Source organism: Saccopteryx bilineata, chromosome 2 (assembly GCF_036850765.1).
Source record: "Saccopteryx bilineata isolate mSacBil1 chromosome 2, mSacBil1_pri_phased_curated, whole genome shotgun sequence".
NCBI lineage: Eukaryota > Metazoa > Chordata > Mammalia > Chiroptera > Emballonuridae > Saccopteryx > Saccopteryx bilineata.
The window spans coordinates 7,991,494-8,008,915 of NC_089491.1; the positions used below are offsets into that span (position 1 = coordinate 7,991,494).

A 17,422-nucleotide genomic window follows, 5' to 3' on the forward strand; every position below is an offset into this window, starting at 1 on the left:
AAATTATTCGTTGTTTTCCAAAGAAACTGAGTGTCCTGTATTTCACTTGGTAAATCTGACAAGCCTAGCAACTTGAAAACTCAGGGCTGCCTGCCTCCAAGCCCCTGTTCATTTTCCTACCCGACTTCCGATTTCAGAAATGGAGAAACGCAAGTCCGAGGGCCGGGCAGACATTGTTCAGCGGTTCTGATACCCTCTAGGTCTTTCTTCCTCTATGGGCCACCCACCTCTAGCCTTCGCAGGAGTTGAGACAAAAGAGCGAGAACGGAAAAGAAGGAGGAGGATGCTGAGCTCAGGCTCCACCCCCCCGGCGTTGAGGCCCGCCTCCGGCCCGAAGGCCCCGCCCTCACCCGCAGGCCCCGCCCCCGCCGCAGGCCCGGCCGACTGCCTCGCACATCCCTCCCCAGGCGCGCAGGCCGCGCTCGCCGCTCAGGCCCCGCCCCGCCCAGTCTCCGGCCGGAGTTCGCAGGCCCCGCCCCCGCCGCCGGCAGCGCACTTTCGGCTTCCCGCTTGTGAAAGCTGCGGCAGCGGCGCCGCCTGTGCCCTGGGGCTCCGGCATCCAGCTCGGCTCATTCGGCCCGCGGGCCATGGAGCTCCCAGCTGCGGATCGGGACCAGTCGGCGCGCCCCAACCTGCCCGCCCGGTTAGCTCCCGGCTGCGGGAAGGGGCGGTGGGAACCGGGAAAGGGGCGGAAATTCTCCTGTCTCCCCCCAGGCCTCTCTGTGGCCTGTGGGTAGTGAGGTGGGAAGGTGGGTGGGAGTCGGAGCTCCTGGCTCCCGGTTCTGTGACCCAGGCTCGGTTGCTGACCTTGAGCCCAGAGTTACCCGCTCCCCGCCTCTCTTTTCTCATCTGCACAATGGGATTTGGGTTGGCGGTAGGGTTCCCAAAGGTCAACGATTCCAGCTCCTTAAGGACCGGGACAGTGCTGCCTGGTGTTTGGGGACTTGGGTTTTCAGAAGCCATTTGCCTGGACCCCGGCCTGGAGCCTGCTCTGCCTCAGTTTCCCTGGGCAGTGTCCTGTGAGGCCTAGGACCCAGCTCTGAGTTCCTGGGTCTTGACAGGTGCCAGACTCCCACCCCTTCCCGGTCCTGGAGACAGCAGCCCCCCTGCTGCTGAGCTGCAGCCACAGCATGAAGGCTCAGGTAAGTGGAAAAAAGAAAGCTGCCAGGGGTCTTGGAGGTGGCTTCCAGCATAGAGGCCTCAGTAGCCTCCCCCAACCCGGGACTGACTGTCACTTCTGACCCCACTGTTCCTGAGCTGAGAAGAAAGGCAGCCTGGCCTCCAGGTCCAGCTCTGATCTGGCAGGCTGTGTAGCCCCGGACAGGTGGTGCCTTGCTCCTCTGCCCTGTAAAACGGACATAATAGTACTGCCTCCTGTTAGCATCCCAGTGGTCACCAAGTGAGGCACCTACCCGAGAGTGGCTGTGGTGTGCACAGTTCAGTTTAGCAGCTGCTGACTTGATTCAGGTGCCCCTGGTTGGAGAGATCCCTGGATGTTTGGAGAGTCAGCTACCACTGCCTGAATGGAGATCTCTGAGTCCCTTGTACCAGGGTACCAGGTGCCAGGCAGAGCCCAAGTCCTCAGGGGCTGAACATTCCTCACCCCACCCCCTAGCTGGCCACAAAGAGTTTTATTTTTAGAAGCTGGTACTGTTTTGTGTGCAGAAAGGATATGACTTGGGGGGATGGTGGGGACTACTTTTCTACCTCTAGTTTTCAAAGAAAACCTGTCAGATGCTAGGTGGTTTCTGATGGATGGCTGAGGGACCTGTGCCTTGGCAGGCTTGGTGAGAATTAGAGCTCAGAGAGGCACAGGTGTTGGCTAGGGGAGCCCAGCACACGATGGCAGCCCCTCCTTGAAGACTTGGTCGGGGCATTCACAATGTCTGCCAGCAGGGCCAGCTCTCCCGTAGGGTGTCTTGGTTCAGATGGCCTTTGCTACATGGTTTCTGGAGGCAGAGCCCTGGACAGCCGCTTTCAATCATTGAAACCATTTCTTGAATGGCACTTCCTTCACAGCCCCTTCTTGACCTCCTTATTCATCTAGACTGCTGACCCAGCTCATGATCATCAGCTTGGCAGACTGCCACTGAGTCAGCTGTGGGAGGCAATGGGGGATGGTCATCCTGGCCACCCCAGACCAGGGTCTGAAGGGGGCTAGTTGCCATGATGATGGGCATTCTCCTGTCTTCATGACAGTACTTTACAGTATACAGAGCACTTTCCCCACTGTAAGTTCCCACTGTGGGTGTTATCGGCCCGTATTTTGTAGAGCAGGAAAGAGGCCCAGAGAGGTGGAGAGTCTTACCCAAGGCCGCACAGTACACCTAGGCTTCTGGTTAAGAACATGGGCTCTGCAGCCTGGATTTGAGATATCACCTTCTGTTTTCTTGCTGTATTATAGGGCTTATCTTTAGGGCCACTTGTACCCTGAGCCTTGCAGCTCAGAGGAAGGCCTGGTTAATGGAGACTTTAGACTCTGCTGATACTCTAGGAGATACTGTGCTGGAATTTGGACCCATAAGGCTAGGTAGGGTTCAGTGATAATTAGTGTCACTGGGTTCAGTGATAATTAGTCACCCTGTAGACCCTTCTAGGAGTCACAGGGACCTACAGCCCTAGCTCACTGCTGTCTCCCCAGGGTCGGCTCCTGCTCATCATTCTGTGCTCTGTGGGCTTCTCCGCTGCCTACATCCTGCTGTGCTGCTGGGCTGGCCTGCCCTTCTGCCTGGCCTCCTGCCGAGGCCCCCGCCTCGCCACCAACTTCAGGACCACTGTGCCAGGGCCCCTGCACTTCAGTGGCTACAGCAGAGTGCCAGATGGGAAGGTGAGTCGGCCAGGCAGCATGTCGGGGGCAGGCCAAGGATGCCGGGGTGCTCCCCCCAATCTCTGGGGGTGTAGTGAGAACTGGGCTTCTGCCAGGTCAGCCTGGATCTAGGCTGGGCTCCTTTGCTCCCCAGCCGTGTGATGTTGATGAGTCACCTTACCTCTTTGAGCCCCAGGTTCTTAGAGGAAATGTTTTTTGTTTTGTTTTGTTTTTGTGACAGAGACAGAGAGAAGGACAGACAAGGACAGACAGGAAGGGAGAGAGATGAGAAGCATTAATTCTTTGTTGTCGCACCTTAGTTGTTCATTGATTGCTTTCTCGTATGTGTCTTGACCGGGGTGGGGGCAGGCTACAGCAGACTGAGTGACCCCTTGCTCAAGCCAGCAACCTTGGGCACAAGCTGGTGAGCCTTGCTCAAGCCAGATGAGCCTGCCTGGGTCCTCTGTTTCCCAGTCCAACGCTTTAATGTTTATCCTTTTTTATATTTAAAATTTAAAATTTTTTAAGACTTTATTTATTAGAGAGAGAGAGAGAGAGAGCATGTGTATGAGAAAGAGAGAAGGGGGTAGGAGCAGGAAGCATCAACTCTCATATGTGCCTTGATGGGGCAAGCCCAGGGTTATGAACCCACGACCTCAGTGTTCCGGGGTTACACTTTATCCACCGCACCCACACAGGACAGGCTGGGTTTTTTTTGTTTGTTTGTTTGTTTTTTTGGAGTTTTTTTTTTTTTGGAGTTTTTTTGTGTGACAGAGACAGAGTCAGAGAGAGGGACAGATAGGGACAAGACAGGAAGGAAGAGAGATGAGAAGCATCAATTCTTCGTTGCAGCATCTAGTTATTCATTGATTGCTTTCTCATATGTGCCTTGACCAGGGGGCTAAAGCAGACTGAGTGACCCTTTGCTTGAGCCAGTGACATTGGGCTCAAGCTGGTGAGCCTTGTTCAAACCAGGTGAGCCTGCGCTCAAGCTGGCGACCTCAGGGTCTCGAACCTGGGTCCTCCAGGTCCCAGTCCAACGCTCTATCTACTGCGCCACGCCTGGTCAGGCAGGCTGGGTTTTTTAATTCAGCAAATACTTCCTGGCTATTGTTAGCTGAGTGCTGGGGTGTGGCTGGCCACCTGGAGCTCCCATTCCAGGGGGGAGAGGGAAGCCATGACGTCCTGGTGATAGGTACACTGTGTGCACCTTTAGATTTAACTGGCAGCACACAATTCATTCATTCCACAAATGTGTCTTTGGTGCCTTGACTGTGTTTTGCCTTGTGCTTATTGCAGGGATAGAGATGACACAAATAAAAGTCCTGTCGGCCCACAGCTCTCCCTCTCATGGGGAGATAGGGACGCTGGAGCCCATGGTGCCGAGGTAGCTGTGCCCCTGCCTGACTGGCACCCACCTCCCCATGCCAGCTCAGCCGGGTGAGGTTCGGAGCATTTTATACTCCTCACCCTGATTTCAGTGGCCCCACATGATAGGTTCCTGAAAGGCACCCTGCATTGACACCCAGCGCAGGGCTCTGAGTTCGGAGTTGGATGGCTGTCTGAGTGTTGGTCAGAGGGAGGTGTGCTCAGGGACTCTGGCTTGAGGAGACCTATCTTGGGTCTTTGTCCCTCTGAGTCTCAGTTGCCTCCGTATCTGTAGATGACGGTCGTTGTAGTTTCTTTCTCTGTAGGGTTGCTGTGAGGTTTCAACTGGGTGATTCATGGACACTGTTCAGAACAGGTGCTATATTCATATTTGATCAAGATGCAGAAACAATGGTGGAGGGGGCACACAAACTCAGTGTCCCACAGTTTGGCCAGGTGGGACAAGTGCTGGGGTGGGCTGCGTCAGCCCTGCCCCTTCTTCCATGGTGGTGACCAGTGTTCATTTCAGACAGTCAGAGCTCGTGCGGATATGGGCTCAGGGTGGCCAGATCATCTGGGTTTGTTAAGAGAAGCAGGAAATCCAAGTCTTGAATGTCAAGAGGGCTGGTTTTTATAAATCAGAGATTAAATATTTTAAAGACTTTATATGGGACAAGCAGAACACCTCAGGTTGGTGGTAACCTTGGATCCAAACAGATCCAGCTGTTAGGACAGGCTCAGACTGAGGGCAGAAGAAGGAAGTCTTGTTATTTATTGCTGGAGTTTGGAAAATGGTCCTACAAGTTCTTTTTTATTTTTTTTAATTGAATTAAGAGAGAGAAGAGGGGAGAGAGAAAGAGAAACATCGGTTTGTTCCACTTACGCATACATAGGTTGATTGACTCTTGTATGTGCCCTGATCAGGGATCAAACCTGCAACCTTGGCATGTCCTTTCAGTGTTCTAACCAGCTGAGCTGCTTGGCCAGGGTGTCCCACGAGTTCTTTTTTTTTTAAAGCGAGAGAGACAGGAAGAGAGAAAGATGAAAAGCATCAATTCATAGTTGTGGCACTTTAGTTGTTCATTGATTGCTTCTCATACGTGCCTTGACTGGGGGACTCCAGCTGAGCCAGTGACCCCGTGCTCAAGCCAGGGACCTTGGGCTCAAGCCGGCGATCTTGGGGTTTCGAACTGGGACCTTAGCATCCCAGGTCAACGCTCTATCCACTCAGTGCACCACCACCATCGGTCAGGTCTATGAGTTCTTAAATCACTGTGTTCAATATGTAGTGTCCCTGAGTGGGATATGACAGTGTGTCTTTTATTAACTGGAATTAATTTTTCATAGCCTGTAGAGGCCCATGAAAACTCGCCTTCCCCCAGAAGGTCACAGAGGCCTGGGGTAGGGAAAAAGTCTTTTCTGGGAGACCTAAACCCCAACCCTGAGTGAAGATTTGTGGGCTGATTGGCTCAGCTTCTGTCTCTTGGGGGATAGTGAGGTGGGGGTTGGGCACTCACTGTGTCCTAGCTCTGTGCCATAACTCTCCAGGCATTTTTAATTGAATCCTCACAACCTGGTAAAGTAGATGCTATTTTTATCCTTATTTTACAGAAAGGGAATTGAGACAGAGGCAAAGTGATTTGCCTAAGGCCATACTGCCAGGAAGGGGCAGAGCCAGGAGTTAGGCTCAGAACCAGAAGTTCTCAGCGTTCTCGTGGGCACTAGGGACTCCACTTTTGCTCACTAATGTGGGCACATGAGCAAGGCTCAGGCGGAGGCAGGAGTGGCCAGAGTGATATTGAAGAGGTGAGGTTCATATTTACTTAACAAACACATAGCTGACACCAGCCTGTGCCAGGCACTCCTCTAAGTGCTTTATCAATATTTGCTCACATAACCCTAATAACAAATTCACGATCAAGGGCTTATTAGGGCCTCGGCAGCAGGGAGAAGAGCTGTGAATATGGCTAGTGAGGAAGCCTGGTGTTCTGAACATGGACGACCTTAGGCATATCATTTAACCTCACCAGCCTCAGTTTTCTCATCTGTAAAATGGTTTGATAAAAGTACTTTAAGGTGACACAGGGGTCAAGTGAGTTCAGTGGGTGTTCCTAGGAGGAGAAGCAGGCGGAAGAAGTTAGGTGCTCACACCTTCCTCTCTCTCCTTCACCCTGCAGCCCCTGGTCCGAGGGCCGTGCCACAGCTGTGCCGTGGTGTCCAGCTCCGGCCAGATGCTGGGCTCAGGCCTGGGTGCCCAGATTGATGGTGCTGAGTGCGTGCTGCGCATGAACCAGGCCCCCACCGCGGGCTTCGAGGCGGATGTGGGCCGGCGCAGCACCCTGCGCGTGATCTCGCACACGACCGTGCCGCTGCTGCTGCGCAACTACTCCCACTATTTCCAGCAGGCCCGCGACACGCTCTATGTGGTGTGGGGCCAGGGCAGGAACATGGACCGTGCGCTCGGGGGCCGCACCTACCGCACGCTGCTGCAGCTCACCCAGATGTACCCGGGCCTGCAGCTGTACACCTTCACAGAGCGCATGATGGCCTACTGCGACCAGGTCTTCCAAGACGAGACCGGCAAGAACCGGTGAGCGGGGCCCGCCTCCTGGGGTCTCCCTGGGGCTTAGCAGTCGTGGAAACAGACGTGGTCCTGCCCTCCCATGCAGAGCAGAGAGACTGTCATTCATCCGATGATCACAAAGATCCAGGATCCCAGATGGTGAGGGGCACTCAGCCTTGCGAGCACTGACCAGCAGGGGCAGTGTCAGGAGCTCTTCCCTCTGTGGGGGAAGCGCTGAGATCTGAGTTGGTCTCAGAAGTCTCCTCTAGAAAATAAAAGGAGCCATGACAGCGCGAGCGAGCGGCCCTCCTCATGCACCGGGCGCTGGTTAAGCACTCCGCATTCAGGACCTCATTTTATCCCAGCCTCCTCTTCTGTGCTTTGGCTCTTCCCCAGGCCCACCCCCCAGCTCAGGAAACACAGCGCCAGCCTCCAGTTTTCCACCCAACGCCCCTCATTCTGTCACCTGCCACATATACTAGGGGTCTTGAATCTCCCGTAGGTGCCGCCGTCCTCCCCCGCCCTTGCGGCTCCTCCTGCCGTCTGAGCTCCGGCCACCCACTGAATTCATTCCATCAGTCACCTGCCCTCAACCCTATAGCAGCTTCCCTACACATGGAGAATAGAGTCCAAACTCCCACCTCCTCCCTTCCTCTGGCCTACAAGCCTTGTATGATCTGGCCCCTGCCTGCCCTGCTCCAGCCATACTGGCCATCTGGGCTTCCTCCCACATCCTCACTGGTTCTTATCTGCGTGCCTTTCCGTACATCATTCCTCCACCTGGAGTGTTCTTCTCCATGCTCTCCCATGACTGATCCCTTCTTGCCATTCAGGCCTGGGTGGAATGTGTCACCTCCCCCCTGATTCTCTTTATTCCTTTGTTTCCTTGTCTTCTCAGCTGTTCTCTCCCAGCTGCCTCCTCCTTTGAGAATGTTAGCGTTGGGTGTGGCGGCTTCCCGGCCAGCACAGGGCTTGGGAGGTGCTCAGTTTGAGCGGCTGAACCACCTCATAATGCCTCTGCAGAGGTGGAGGTGAGTGGCCCGCAGCTGGGAGAGTAACTGGTGCTGGTGTCTTGAGGGAGTGGCGGCCTGGGGTGGCCACACAGCCCCTTGTTCCGAGTAAGGTGTGGCGGTGGCGGGGGTGGGGGTGGGGCAGGGGGCACTGTTGGGCTGACAGTGTCCCTCCCTATCACCACCTGTAATTATCCCCATTTCACAGATGGGTCACTGAGCCTCAGAGAAGTTCAGGAGTCAGTCTGATGCCCCAGAGCAAGTGCAGGCTTTGAACTGAAGACCACTTGACTCCAGACCAGCCCCTTCCCCACCTTCATCCTCTCTCTGCTCTGCTGCCCCCCCCCCCCCCGTGGTCTCCCCAGGCCTGGTCCCTTAGCTCCAGAGAGGATGTAGCCAGGGGTCCCCCACCATTGTCCGAAGGTTTGCTCAAGCCCTGCATCGGCGGTGAGTTGACCAGACATGGGTGGGTGTCCACCTCCACTTCCTGCCCACTGCTGGCCTTGGGTCGGCTCTGTCCCGTCCACAGCCTCCCCCCAGGGTCCCCTCTGTAGGGGTCAAGGTGAGGGCCTTCTGCTGGGAGGGTAAGCAGTGTGCCCCCGGAAAGAGCTGAGGCCAGGGCCTCCACACCCCCGTGCTCCGAGTTGAGCGCAGCGCGGGGAAGGCCGGCTGACCGTGTTTCCCCTCACCCCCAGGAGGCAGTCGGGCTCCTTTCTCAGCACCGGCTGGTTCACCATGATCCTTGCCCTGGAGCTATGCGAGGAGATCGTGGTCTATGGAATGGTCAGCGACAGCTACTGCAGGTCAGGCCTGCCAGGCCCTGGGCAGGAGGGCAGCTGGGAGGGGAGAAGGGGGCCTCACGCCAGGGATCTAGGCCAGGTGTCCCCAAACTATGGCCTGCGCATGCGGCCCCCTGAGGCCATTTATCTGGCCACCCACCGCACTTCTGGAAGGGGCACCTCTTTTATTGGTGGTCAGTGAGAGGAGCACTGTATGTGGTGGCCCTCCAATGGTCTGAGGGACAGTGAACTGGCCCCCTGTGTAAAAAGTTTGGGGACCCCTGATCTAGGTGCTGTGGGGGGCAAGGTGTGTGGGTTCCCGGCGGGGTGGCACAGACACAGATAGCCCTCGAGCTGGTGTGCATGGGTCAGCCTCCGCGACAGGCTGGATGCCAGTCTCCACTCTGTCGGTTCCAGTCATGACACCTCCTAGAACCCACATTTCCTTGTGTGTCAAAGAGAAAACAATCACACCTTCTCTAGAAGGTTATGGAAACATTTACAGAGAGAGTAATTGACGGAGGTACTTAGAAAATCTGGCCAATTATATGTCAGTGACATTTTACATCTAAGTTTTTCCTTTTGATACCATTAGGTTTCAATATTGTTGTAACAAGTTCAGAAAGGGTGCTGTGTTTTCACCTTCTCTTCTCTTTGAATCTTGTTGGTTGAGCCTGTGGGTGAGATGGCAGGAGCCTGTGTGCCCTCTGCCGAGGCACCTGGCCAGACCACCTGCGTGCGTGGTGTCGGCGGGTAGGTGGGTGTGTGTCACAGGGCAGGAGGGGTCCCTCACCACGAGCCCAGCCCCAGCAAGGCACTGTGTAGTCTTCATTTCTCTGACCGACGGACTCAGCATGGAAGGTGGAGGTCACCATTCCCATTTTACAGATGGGTTGTTGAGGCTTACGGGGTATGTCTCTGCTTGCATGAGGTGGAGCTGGGGCTCAAACACTGGCCTCTGGGATCCATAGGCTGCACTGCCCCTCCCCTCCCTGTCCTGGCCTCCACTGGAACCAGGCTTGGGACTCCATGGTCCCGCAGTACCTGGGGAGGGTGCTGAGGTAGGTGCAGGGTCTGCTGGGGAGCAGAGGAGTTCCGGTGCCCACCCCTGTCCCTGTTCACCGCCCCGCAGGGAGAAGAGCCACCCCTCAGTGCCTTACCACTACTTCGAGAAGGGCCGGCTGGACGAGTGTCAGATGTACCTGGCACACGAGCGGGCCCCGCGCAGCGCCCACCGCTTCATCACCGAGAAGGCTGTGTTCTCCCGCTGGGCCAAGAAGAAGCCCATCGTGTTTGCCCACCCCTCCTGGAGGACCCAGTAGCGTCACTGCCCAGCCTGCCGCGGTGCCTTCACCCGGCCTCCGTTCCATTCACACTCCACCAAAAACATTTAATTTATGGATCCTGCCTCTGCCACGTGCTGGGTGACCTAGGGTTCCTTCCTGTCCTACTCTGGGGACACTTAGAGCCATCTTAGGCCTCCGGACTTGAAGGGGAGAAGGGGGCCGGTGGTGATCTTGTCCCCTACTCCCCACCTCCATTCCCTGAGTAATCTGAATCTTAATTTTGGGGTTCATCCCACCTCGGGGTCTCTCCAGTGGCCTTTGCCCCCAGGGCTGATGGTCCCCCACTCACCAGCTTTGTGACCTTTGACCTTGTACCAGCCCTGGTCCTTTTTCTCTACACTCCCCCCTCCACCCACCTTTGGTGCCACACTTCCAGGCTGGTTGCCTGGTCAGGGCAGCCTGAGCTTGGGGTTCACTGGGCAAAGGGGCTGTTGAACTGTGACAGCCGGGGCTGCCTCGAGTGTACGGGTAAACGTGTTTTCTGGAACGCTGTCTCCAGTGTGGTTACATGTCTGAGGGTGAGAACGGGCTCTTCTCTCTGCTGCAACACTATAACTTGTTGACGGCAGGCCAAGTCCTGAGGGCCCTCCCCAAACCCAGGGCCAGCTGGGCTTCTGGCCATTTAACCTGCCTGAGTGTTTCTTCCCCAAGAGACTGCCGCCTTCCCCGCCAGGTCAGAGAGTCTGGCCCCGTGGCTGTGCTTGGCCCAGGGCATACCCCAGCTCAGAGGCTTCATGGGGCTCCTGCCCTTCACCCAGTGAGCAATGGAGGGAGAGTCAGGCCTGGGAGGAAACGATGCAGGCTGGGAAGGAAAATCCCCCACCCCACATCACGTCCTTGGTCCACAGTCAAATTCCAAGGACCTTGCCAGTTAAATTTTCTATTAACTCTGGAGTTGGTTAACACTTCAAGAAAGGAAGACTGGGAGGAGGGGGCAGGCCCGAGGCTTGAGTGTCTGAGCTTGAGTGCCTTCACCTGCCAAAGGGAAAAGCCAACCCACCAGCAAACAAACATTAGCAAAGGTGTGCAACTACCCTGGGAGGGGGCTGGTGTTAGCCCACTTTCCAGAGGAGCTGAAGCCACTAAGGTGAGCCAGGATGGAGTCCCAGGTCTAAGAGCTGAGCCTGACTGTCTGGACCCTGAACCAAGGGGCTGAAAGAGCCCACAGGGCTTCACCACCCCTCCCTCCCTCCTCCCTTCCTCTGGAGACCAGGAGACTGACTAACCGAGGACCAGTCCCCAGGCTTCAAGCTCTCAGCTGGGATGGAGCCCTAGGGTTCCCAGTCCGGCTCCAGGAGTCCGCCACTCTGTGGGAGTCTGACCCACACAGTTGGCCCGAGGGCCCTACGCTGCTTAGCTTTATGCTTTGCTGACTTTTAAATTTTTAGCAGGGAACTGCATATTTTCATTTTGTACTGGACCCTGCAAATGATGTAGCTGGTTGTGCTCAGAAGTCTGGGTGACCTTCTCGACAGAGGCCAGAGCCTGGCATCTGGCCCGCAGCCCTGGCTGTTTTGCCTTCCTCCCCCTCCCCAGAAGGCCCTGCCAGCATGGGAGGAGGGAGGAGAGCCCCGAGCTTGGGGAAGCAGGGAGCCCTGTGGTGGGAGGGAGCAGGCTGGCAGCCAGACCAGAACTGTGGGCCTGGCAGGGCGGGGAATTCGAAGCAGGTGTCAGGGAAAAGGAAGGGTGGGATGGAACCTAGCAGGCAGGGGCTGGTGAAGGAGCTGAGGGCAGAGGGAGACCTCGAGTCAGACCTGGCCTCATTATGGCCACACCACTTCCTGCTGGGGGACCCTGGCAGATTAGTGCTTTCTGGGCCTCGGTTTCCTCATCTGTTAAAAAAAAGAAAGAAAGTTGTTCCTATTTCATGGGATTATACAAATTTAGAGAAATGGCACCTGTAGAGTGACTATCCCCAGGGCTGGCACTTGAAATGCGGGGTCATCCTTGCTCACCCAGCCCCATCGTCCTTGGTGGTGACAGGCGGGCATGAAGACCTCCCACCCTCATCAGCTCTCTCTGCTCTCAGCCTCATCTTTGGGCTCCATGGCCCAGTGTCTGCTGGTTCTGATGGGACTCAAAACTCAACCCCCTCCCAAGCAGTTGCCTCCTCCCCTTTCATCCCCCGGAATATACTGGCTTCGCCCTCTACCCAGTGACAGAGGTGCCTCTGTTCTGGCCCTGCCCTCCTGGCGGGGTGTTTACTGCTGAGTTGGGCCCAAATAATGTGTATCTGTGGTCTTCGTGACCTGGCTGGAGCCGTCCACCAGTCACTTCCTCCAGATGGCTCCTGGCTGGTCTGGCGACCGGTTCCAGCCTGTTGAGGACTCGCTGAGGAACCCCTTCCCTGCCACTGCAGTCCCTTCAGTTTCTGGGGGGTAAGTTGGCACAGGCACATTCTCCCAGCTCTGAGGAATGTGCTGGTGGGGGACCCCTTGGTGGAGAGCTCCTCTTTGAGCCTCTGTCCACATCCTGGCTCCTTTGCCCCCTAAGCAGGCTACCTGGGGACCCACCTACTTCCTTCTGAGGCCAGGGGAGAAGCCAGGTGAGCCTCACAGCCTGGAGGTATCTTAAGGGGCCTCTTTCCTCAGAAGGAACTTGGGGCCAGTCCAGGAACTCAAAGCTGCTGAGGAAAGGAGTGTTGGTTCATGCAGGTACTGGTCGGCACCCATGTCCACACCACCGAGGCTAGTCTGACCACTCCAACCTCTGCCTGCGCAGAACGAGGAACTTCCTGGTTCCAGACCCGCTGCCCGGGTCCTGGAAACAAGTGCTTATGGAGCAGCCGTCGTGTGTAGGCCCTCCTGCCGCGGTCTCACGGGCGCTATTCAGAGCCCGTCTCTCTGGTTCCTTCTCTGCCCGGAGGGAGAGACACCAGAGCCCACAGGCCTGCCTTCCACCCTGGCTCTGCCCAGGAACCAGTGGGAAGTTTTGAGCAAGTCCTGTCCCCTCCATGGGCCCTGGTTCCAGTCCCTGTAAATTGGGAGCTGGAGTGGCAGGTAAGGTCTCTGAGGACTTTCCAGGATCCCCACCCACCCTGGGGCAGGAAGGCCTAAAGCAGAAGCCATCTCCCCCAGACCTTGGAGAGAGGCTCAAGAGAGGGGGGCATCAGGATTGGCCACAGCCCCCATCCATGAAGGTTCTGGTGTGTCGGCAGGCCTGGGGCTCTCAAGCAGAATGGCTGCGGTTATCAGGGCACCCAGGTACACTCTGAGCCTCTCTTCTCCCTCTAGAAGCAATGCCCATCTCCTGGGTTATTTTAAGGATTCGGGGAGGTATGTTCTGCAAAGTGCTTATCACAGGAGAAAAATACACAGCACATGGGAGCTGCTGTTTTTCTTATCCTCATTATTATTGAAGTGGCTGTTATTGCTTTTGGGGCTGTTGGATGAACTCAAAAACAGTTTGGAGGCTTTGGCTAGAAATAAATGAAAAAAATTTATTCAAGAATCTTAGGGCTCGCAAACTGTAAAGACAGTTAGTCAATACCCAGAGTGTTCCAAAGAAGAAAGAAAAGCTGAGGGTTCTTATAGTAAAAGTACATTCTTGAGAAGAATTACACACTTGCATTCTTAGCCTCTGGAATGGTGCCAGATGGTAACCCTCCAGAACTGGTGTTCAGGATACCGGATGTCGGGTGGTCTGGACACATGAATGTCTTTTCCTTGGTCCTTCGGCACATAATCAGGTTTATCTGAGGTTTGATGTATATACAGGCATTGATGCAGGACTGGAAAGTTTAAAAGTTTAAGTTCCCAGTAAAACAAAAACAGAGTCACTTCCTCATACCACAACCTACTGTGTTTTAGTCATTTAGCAGTTTGACCTGGGTGACTCCACTTTATTTCTTCATTCTATTTTCCTTCGGGGCCCAGGAAGGTAAGCCAGCCCTCACAGCAGAGCCTCCTGGAGTGAGCTGGGGTCTTGGAGACGTGGCAGGCCTGAGGGGGGAGCTCTAGGTCCAGATTTGGTCCAGGAGCTGGGCCGCTCCACCCTCATTTCCAGAGGTCATTGGTCTGGGTCAAGGAAAAAGGTTGGGGACAGGATGCCCCACCCTAGTGCAGCCTCCACCCTGCCAGATGACCTCTGTCAAGAGGCTCCCCTCTTTTGAACCCCAGCAGTTGGGTTCACCAGGCTTCCTGCCTCACTGCCCTGGCCCCTGCTCTGTGGTTTCCTATATCCCAGGCAGCCTAGGAGGACCAAGGGTAGGGTTGGGGCTGAGGCTCAGGAAGCAAAAGGAGGTGGACACCAGAGGGGCAGGAAGTCCTGAGTCCACCCTTGGCCCTCCCTACCATCCCCTACTGCCTGTTGGGCGATGTCTCCACAGCCTGGAAGCTGGACCTTGCCCTGCCCCCTTTTGCTTTAATTAAAAACAATGTGGGCCTGACCTGTGGTGGTGCAGTGGGATAAAGTGTCGACCTGGAACACTGAGGTCGCCGGTTCGAAACCTTGGGCTTGCCTGGTCAAGGCATATATGGGAGTTGATGCTTCCTGCTCCTCCCCCTTCTCTCTCTCTCTGACTCCTCTCTCTCTAAAAAAATCAATAAATAAAATATTTAAAAAAATAAAAATAAAAAAAATAAAAACAATGTGGTATTAACTTATCAAAATAGTCCAGTGCAAACAACCTGGAAGTTTATAAAGGAAAAAGTGGAGGCAGCACCCTGTCCCACACCGTGCTCACTCCTAGGGGAAACGACTGCCGTCTCCTGTAGGTTCTGCCAGACGCCGTCTGTGTGCGTTTATAATGTATATGCATCGAGAGTTGTATTTTTTAAAAACAGGAACCATGGCCTGACCTGTGGTGGCGCAGTGGATAAAGCATTAACCTGAAATGCTGAGGTCACCGGTTTGAAACCCTGGGCTTGCCCGGTCAAGGCACATACGGGAGTTGATGCCTCCTGCTCCTCCCCCCCCCCTCTCTCTCTCATACACACATACACACACACTCTCTCTCTATCTTCTCTCTAAAATGAATAAAATCTTAAAAAAAAGAAATCTTAAAAAAAAGAACCATGCTATATATGTAGTTTATGTCTTATAAATTGAAAATGTTTTTAAATATAAAAACATTGTGAACCATTATCTTAAAATTTTTGAAAATACAGTTAAGCCATAAGAGAACAAATAAAAGCAGCTCATAATCTCATCATTCTGGAAAAAATCACTATTAACACTTTAACAGTTTTATTTATTTTATTTTATTTATTCATTTTAGAGAGGAGAGAGAGGGGGGAGAGAGAGGAGAGAGAGACAGGGGGGAGGAGATAGAAGCATCAACTCCCATATGTGCCTTGACCAGGCAAGCCCAGGGTTTCGAACTGGCGACCTCAGCATTTCCAGGCCGACGCTTTATCCACTGCACCTTTAATCACTCTGAGAGCCAAAAAATATTTCCCTATTTTAATTTATCTTTTTTCTTTCTTTTTAAATACTTGTGGTACACACAAGTGACAGCATTTATCATATCTGTAAGTTATAAAACATAATATAATGAACCCCTTAAAGAAAAGCTGAGGGTTCTTATAGTAAAAGTACATTCTTGAGAAGAATTACACACTTGCATTCTTAGCCTCTGGATTGGTGCCCTTAAACCATATCCCACTTAAACCATATCCCACTTAAAAGACCAGACAGGTCCTTACTAGAAATTCACACCCCAACATTTCCTGCCTCCCTGACAGAGATGTCCTTCATTTTTGCTCTGAAAACGTTAATCACTCTGATAGGCAAAAGTTATCTCCTTTCATAGGCTATGAGAGAGGTCTACTTCCTGCTGTATGCTCAAACAATAGACAGAGGTGGGCAAAAATAGGCTTACAGTTGTTCAGATGGGAAAAAGGCACGCAGGTTATGATGATTACAGAAGCTTTACTAACTCAGAAGAATGTCACAATGGCTCAGTAAACCTACTTTTGCCCACCCCTGTATTGTGTTGTTCATTTGTCTTCTGAGACATGTCTTTCTCACTTCTCATGTCTCTAAGATTCATCCTTGTAACTGGAGCTTTTTCATTTCGCCCTGCTATTTAATATTCCACACTGTGAATATACCATTATGTAAAAAAAAACCCTCCATTCTCCTGTTGATAGCTATATGGGCTGTTTCCAGTTTAGTATCATTTCAAGCCATGCTGCGATGAACTTCGTTGTGTACATGTGCGAGAATCTCTCCCTGGTATGCAGGGAGGAGGGGAATGAGCATATTTACACCTTTGTTGTCCAAAGGGATCATAGAGAGGCAGCTCTTTGACTTGCTTTCTTCACTTAAACATCCTGTAACTGTCCTGGCAGACTCTTCTGTCAGTACCTACTGATCTGCAGCATTCGTGTTAGCCTTTATCTCACCAAGCCCTATTATGGCTGCTGGTTATTTCTCACTATCAAATAAAATGATGTACGGAATATCCCGAAAATCAAAAGAAAGTTTTGATCCTTACCACAGCCCCCGAGGTTATTGTTCTCCCTAGGAGAGGGGTAAGTAATAGGCCACGGCCACACAGCTAGGGAGGGCAGCGCTGGACTTGAATCCCAGGTGGACCCTGAGTTCACTCAGGATGACGACAGGGTGCAGGGCCCTGGAGGTCCTGGGTAGGGGAGCCCTGGGAGAAACTCAAAGGATTCCAAGCACAGTGTGCTCTGGAACTCAGTTTCCCTATTCCGGTTGTGGTGGCAATAAAGCGACATAGAGTGGGCATGACCCACATGAGAAGGCTCGGAAGGCTGTTATTTTTATTGCCACTACGGCAGCCCAGAGGAGTAAGGGAGGCGTTCACGTGGTCCCGGACGGGGTCGTCTTTTCCTCACTCTCCGCCCCCCCAGGCACCGCCCTGGGGCGGAGCCAGCAGCGGCCCCTCGAGGCTCCACCCGCCTCCCAAGCCGGGGCGGGAGCAGCGAGTGGCGGCGCTAGGACCCGGCGGGCCGGGGCTGCGGCGGGGCCTGGGCGGCTGGAAGAGCGCGGACCCCTGCTCTCAGCTCCCGGCGCCATGTGAGGGGGCTCGGGGGCCACGGGGGCCGGGCGCTCCCCGGGGGAGGTGAGCGGGCGCCCTGCGGGGGAGGGATGTGGGAGGGGGGCTCTGCCGGCGCGCAGCGGGGAGATCGGGAGCCACTGGTGATGGGGAGTGATGGTGCGGGGCCCCCGGAGGCTGCCCTAGACCCACTCTCTAGGCAAACGCGCCGCGAGATCCGGTGCTCGTGCCCAAGGGCTGTCGCGTGGTTCGCGGGGCCTCCTGCCTCTGTCTACCCTATTGGAGCTCGGGTACCCGGCTGCTGTCCTGCCTCCCGTTCTTTTTCAAGCTGGGACTAAGGCTCCGGACCCTCTGGAGTGCGGGGAGTTGGTGGGGTCAGCGCAAAGGGGGTGCAGAGGGTAGGTCGCCCCCTCATCCCCAGGTGGGCCCACGGGCTCGGCGCCCCCCCCCCCACCTCAATCTGGGAATTAAGTACTTCCTCCCCCTTCTCCCCGGAGCCCTCCTCCCTCGCGGCTCGTGGGGATGTCCGGACCCTGCAGGAGGATTCCCCATGTTGGGATAGGCAAAGCCCCCAAACAGAGGG

General features: G+C 54.6%; 1 protein-coding gene across 1 annotated transcript; it reads left to right on the forward strand.

Moving 5' to 3' along the window:
- The first annotated feature begins 431 nt into the window (after positions 1-431).
- ST6GALNAC4 (ST6 N-acetylgalactosaminide alpha-2,6-sialyltransferase 4) lies at positions 432-10,359 on the forward strand. Its single transcript, XM_066256115.1, has 6 exons — positions 432-643; positions 1,062-1,142; positions 2,642-2,827; positions 6,352-6,764; positions 8,443-8,550; positions 9,659-10,359. The coding sequence occupies exons 2-6, from the start codon at positions 1,131-1,133 to the stop codon at positions 9,846-9,848; spliced, it is 909 nt and encodes a 302-aa protein (XP_066112212.1). The 5' UTR covers positions 432-643; positions 1,062-1,130; the 3' UTR covers positions 9,849-10,359.
- Positions 10,360-17,422: the final 7,063 nt, after the last annotated feature.

Bases quoted from the DNA above. Each gene is read 5' to 3' on its own strand.
- ST6GALNAC4 (XM_066256115.1), top strand. The intron at 2,828-6,351 runs GTGAGTCGGCCA...TTCACCCTGCAG, and splicing joins GCAGAGTGCCAGATGGGAAG to CCCCTGGTCCGAGGGCCGTG. The intron at 8,551-9,658 runs GTCAGGCCTGCC...ACCGCCCCGCAG, and splicing joins GTCAGCGACAGCTACTGCAG to GGAGAAGAGCCACCCCTCAG.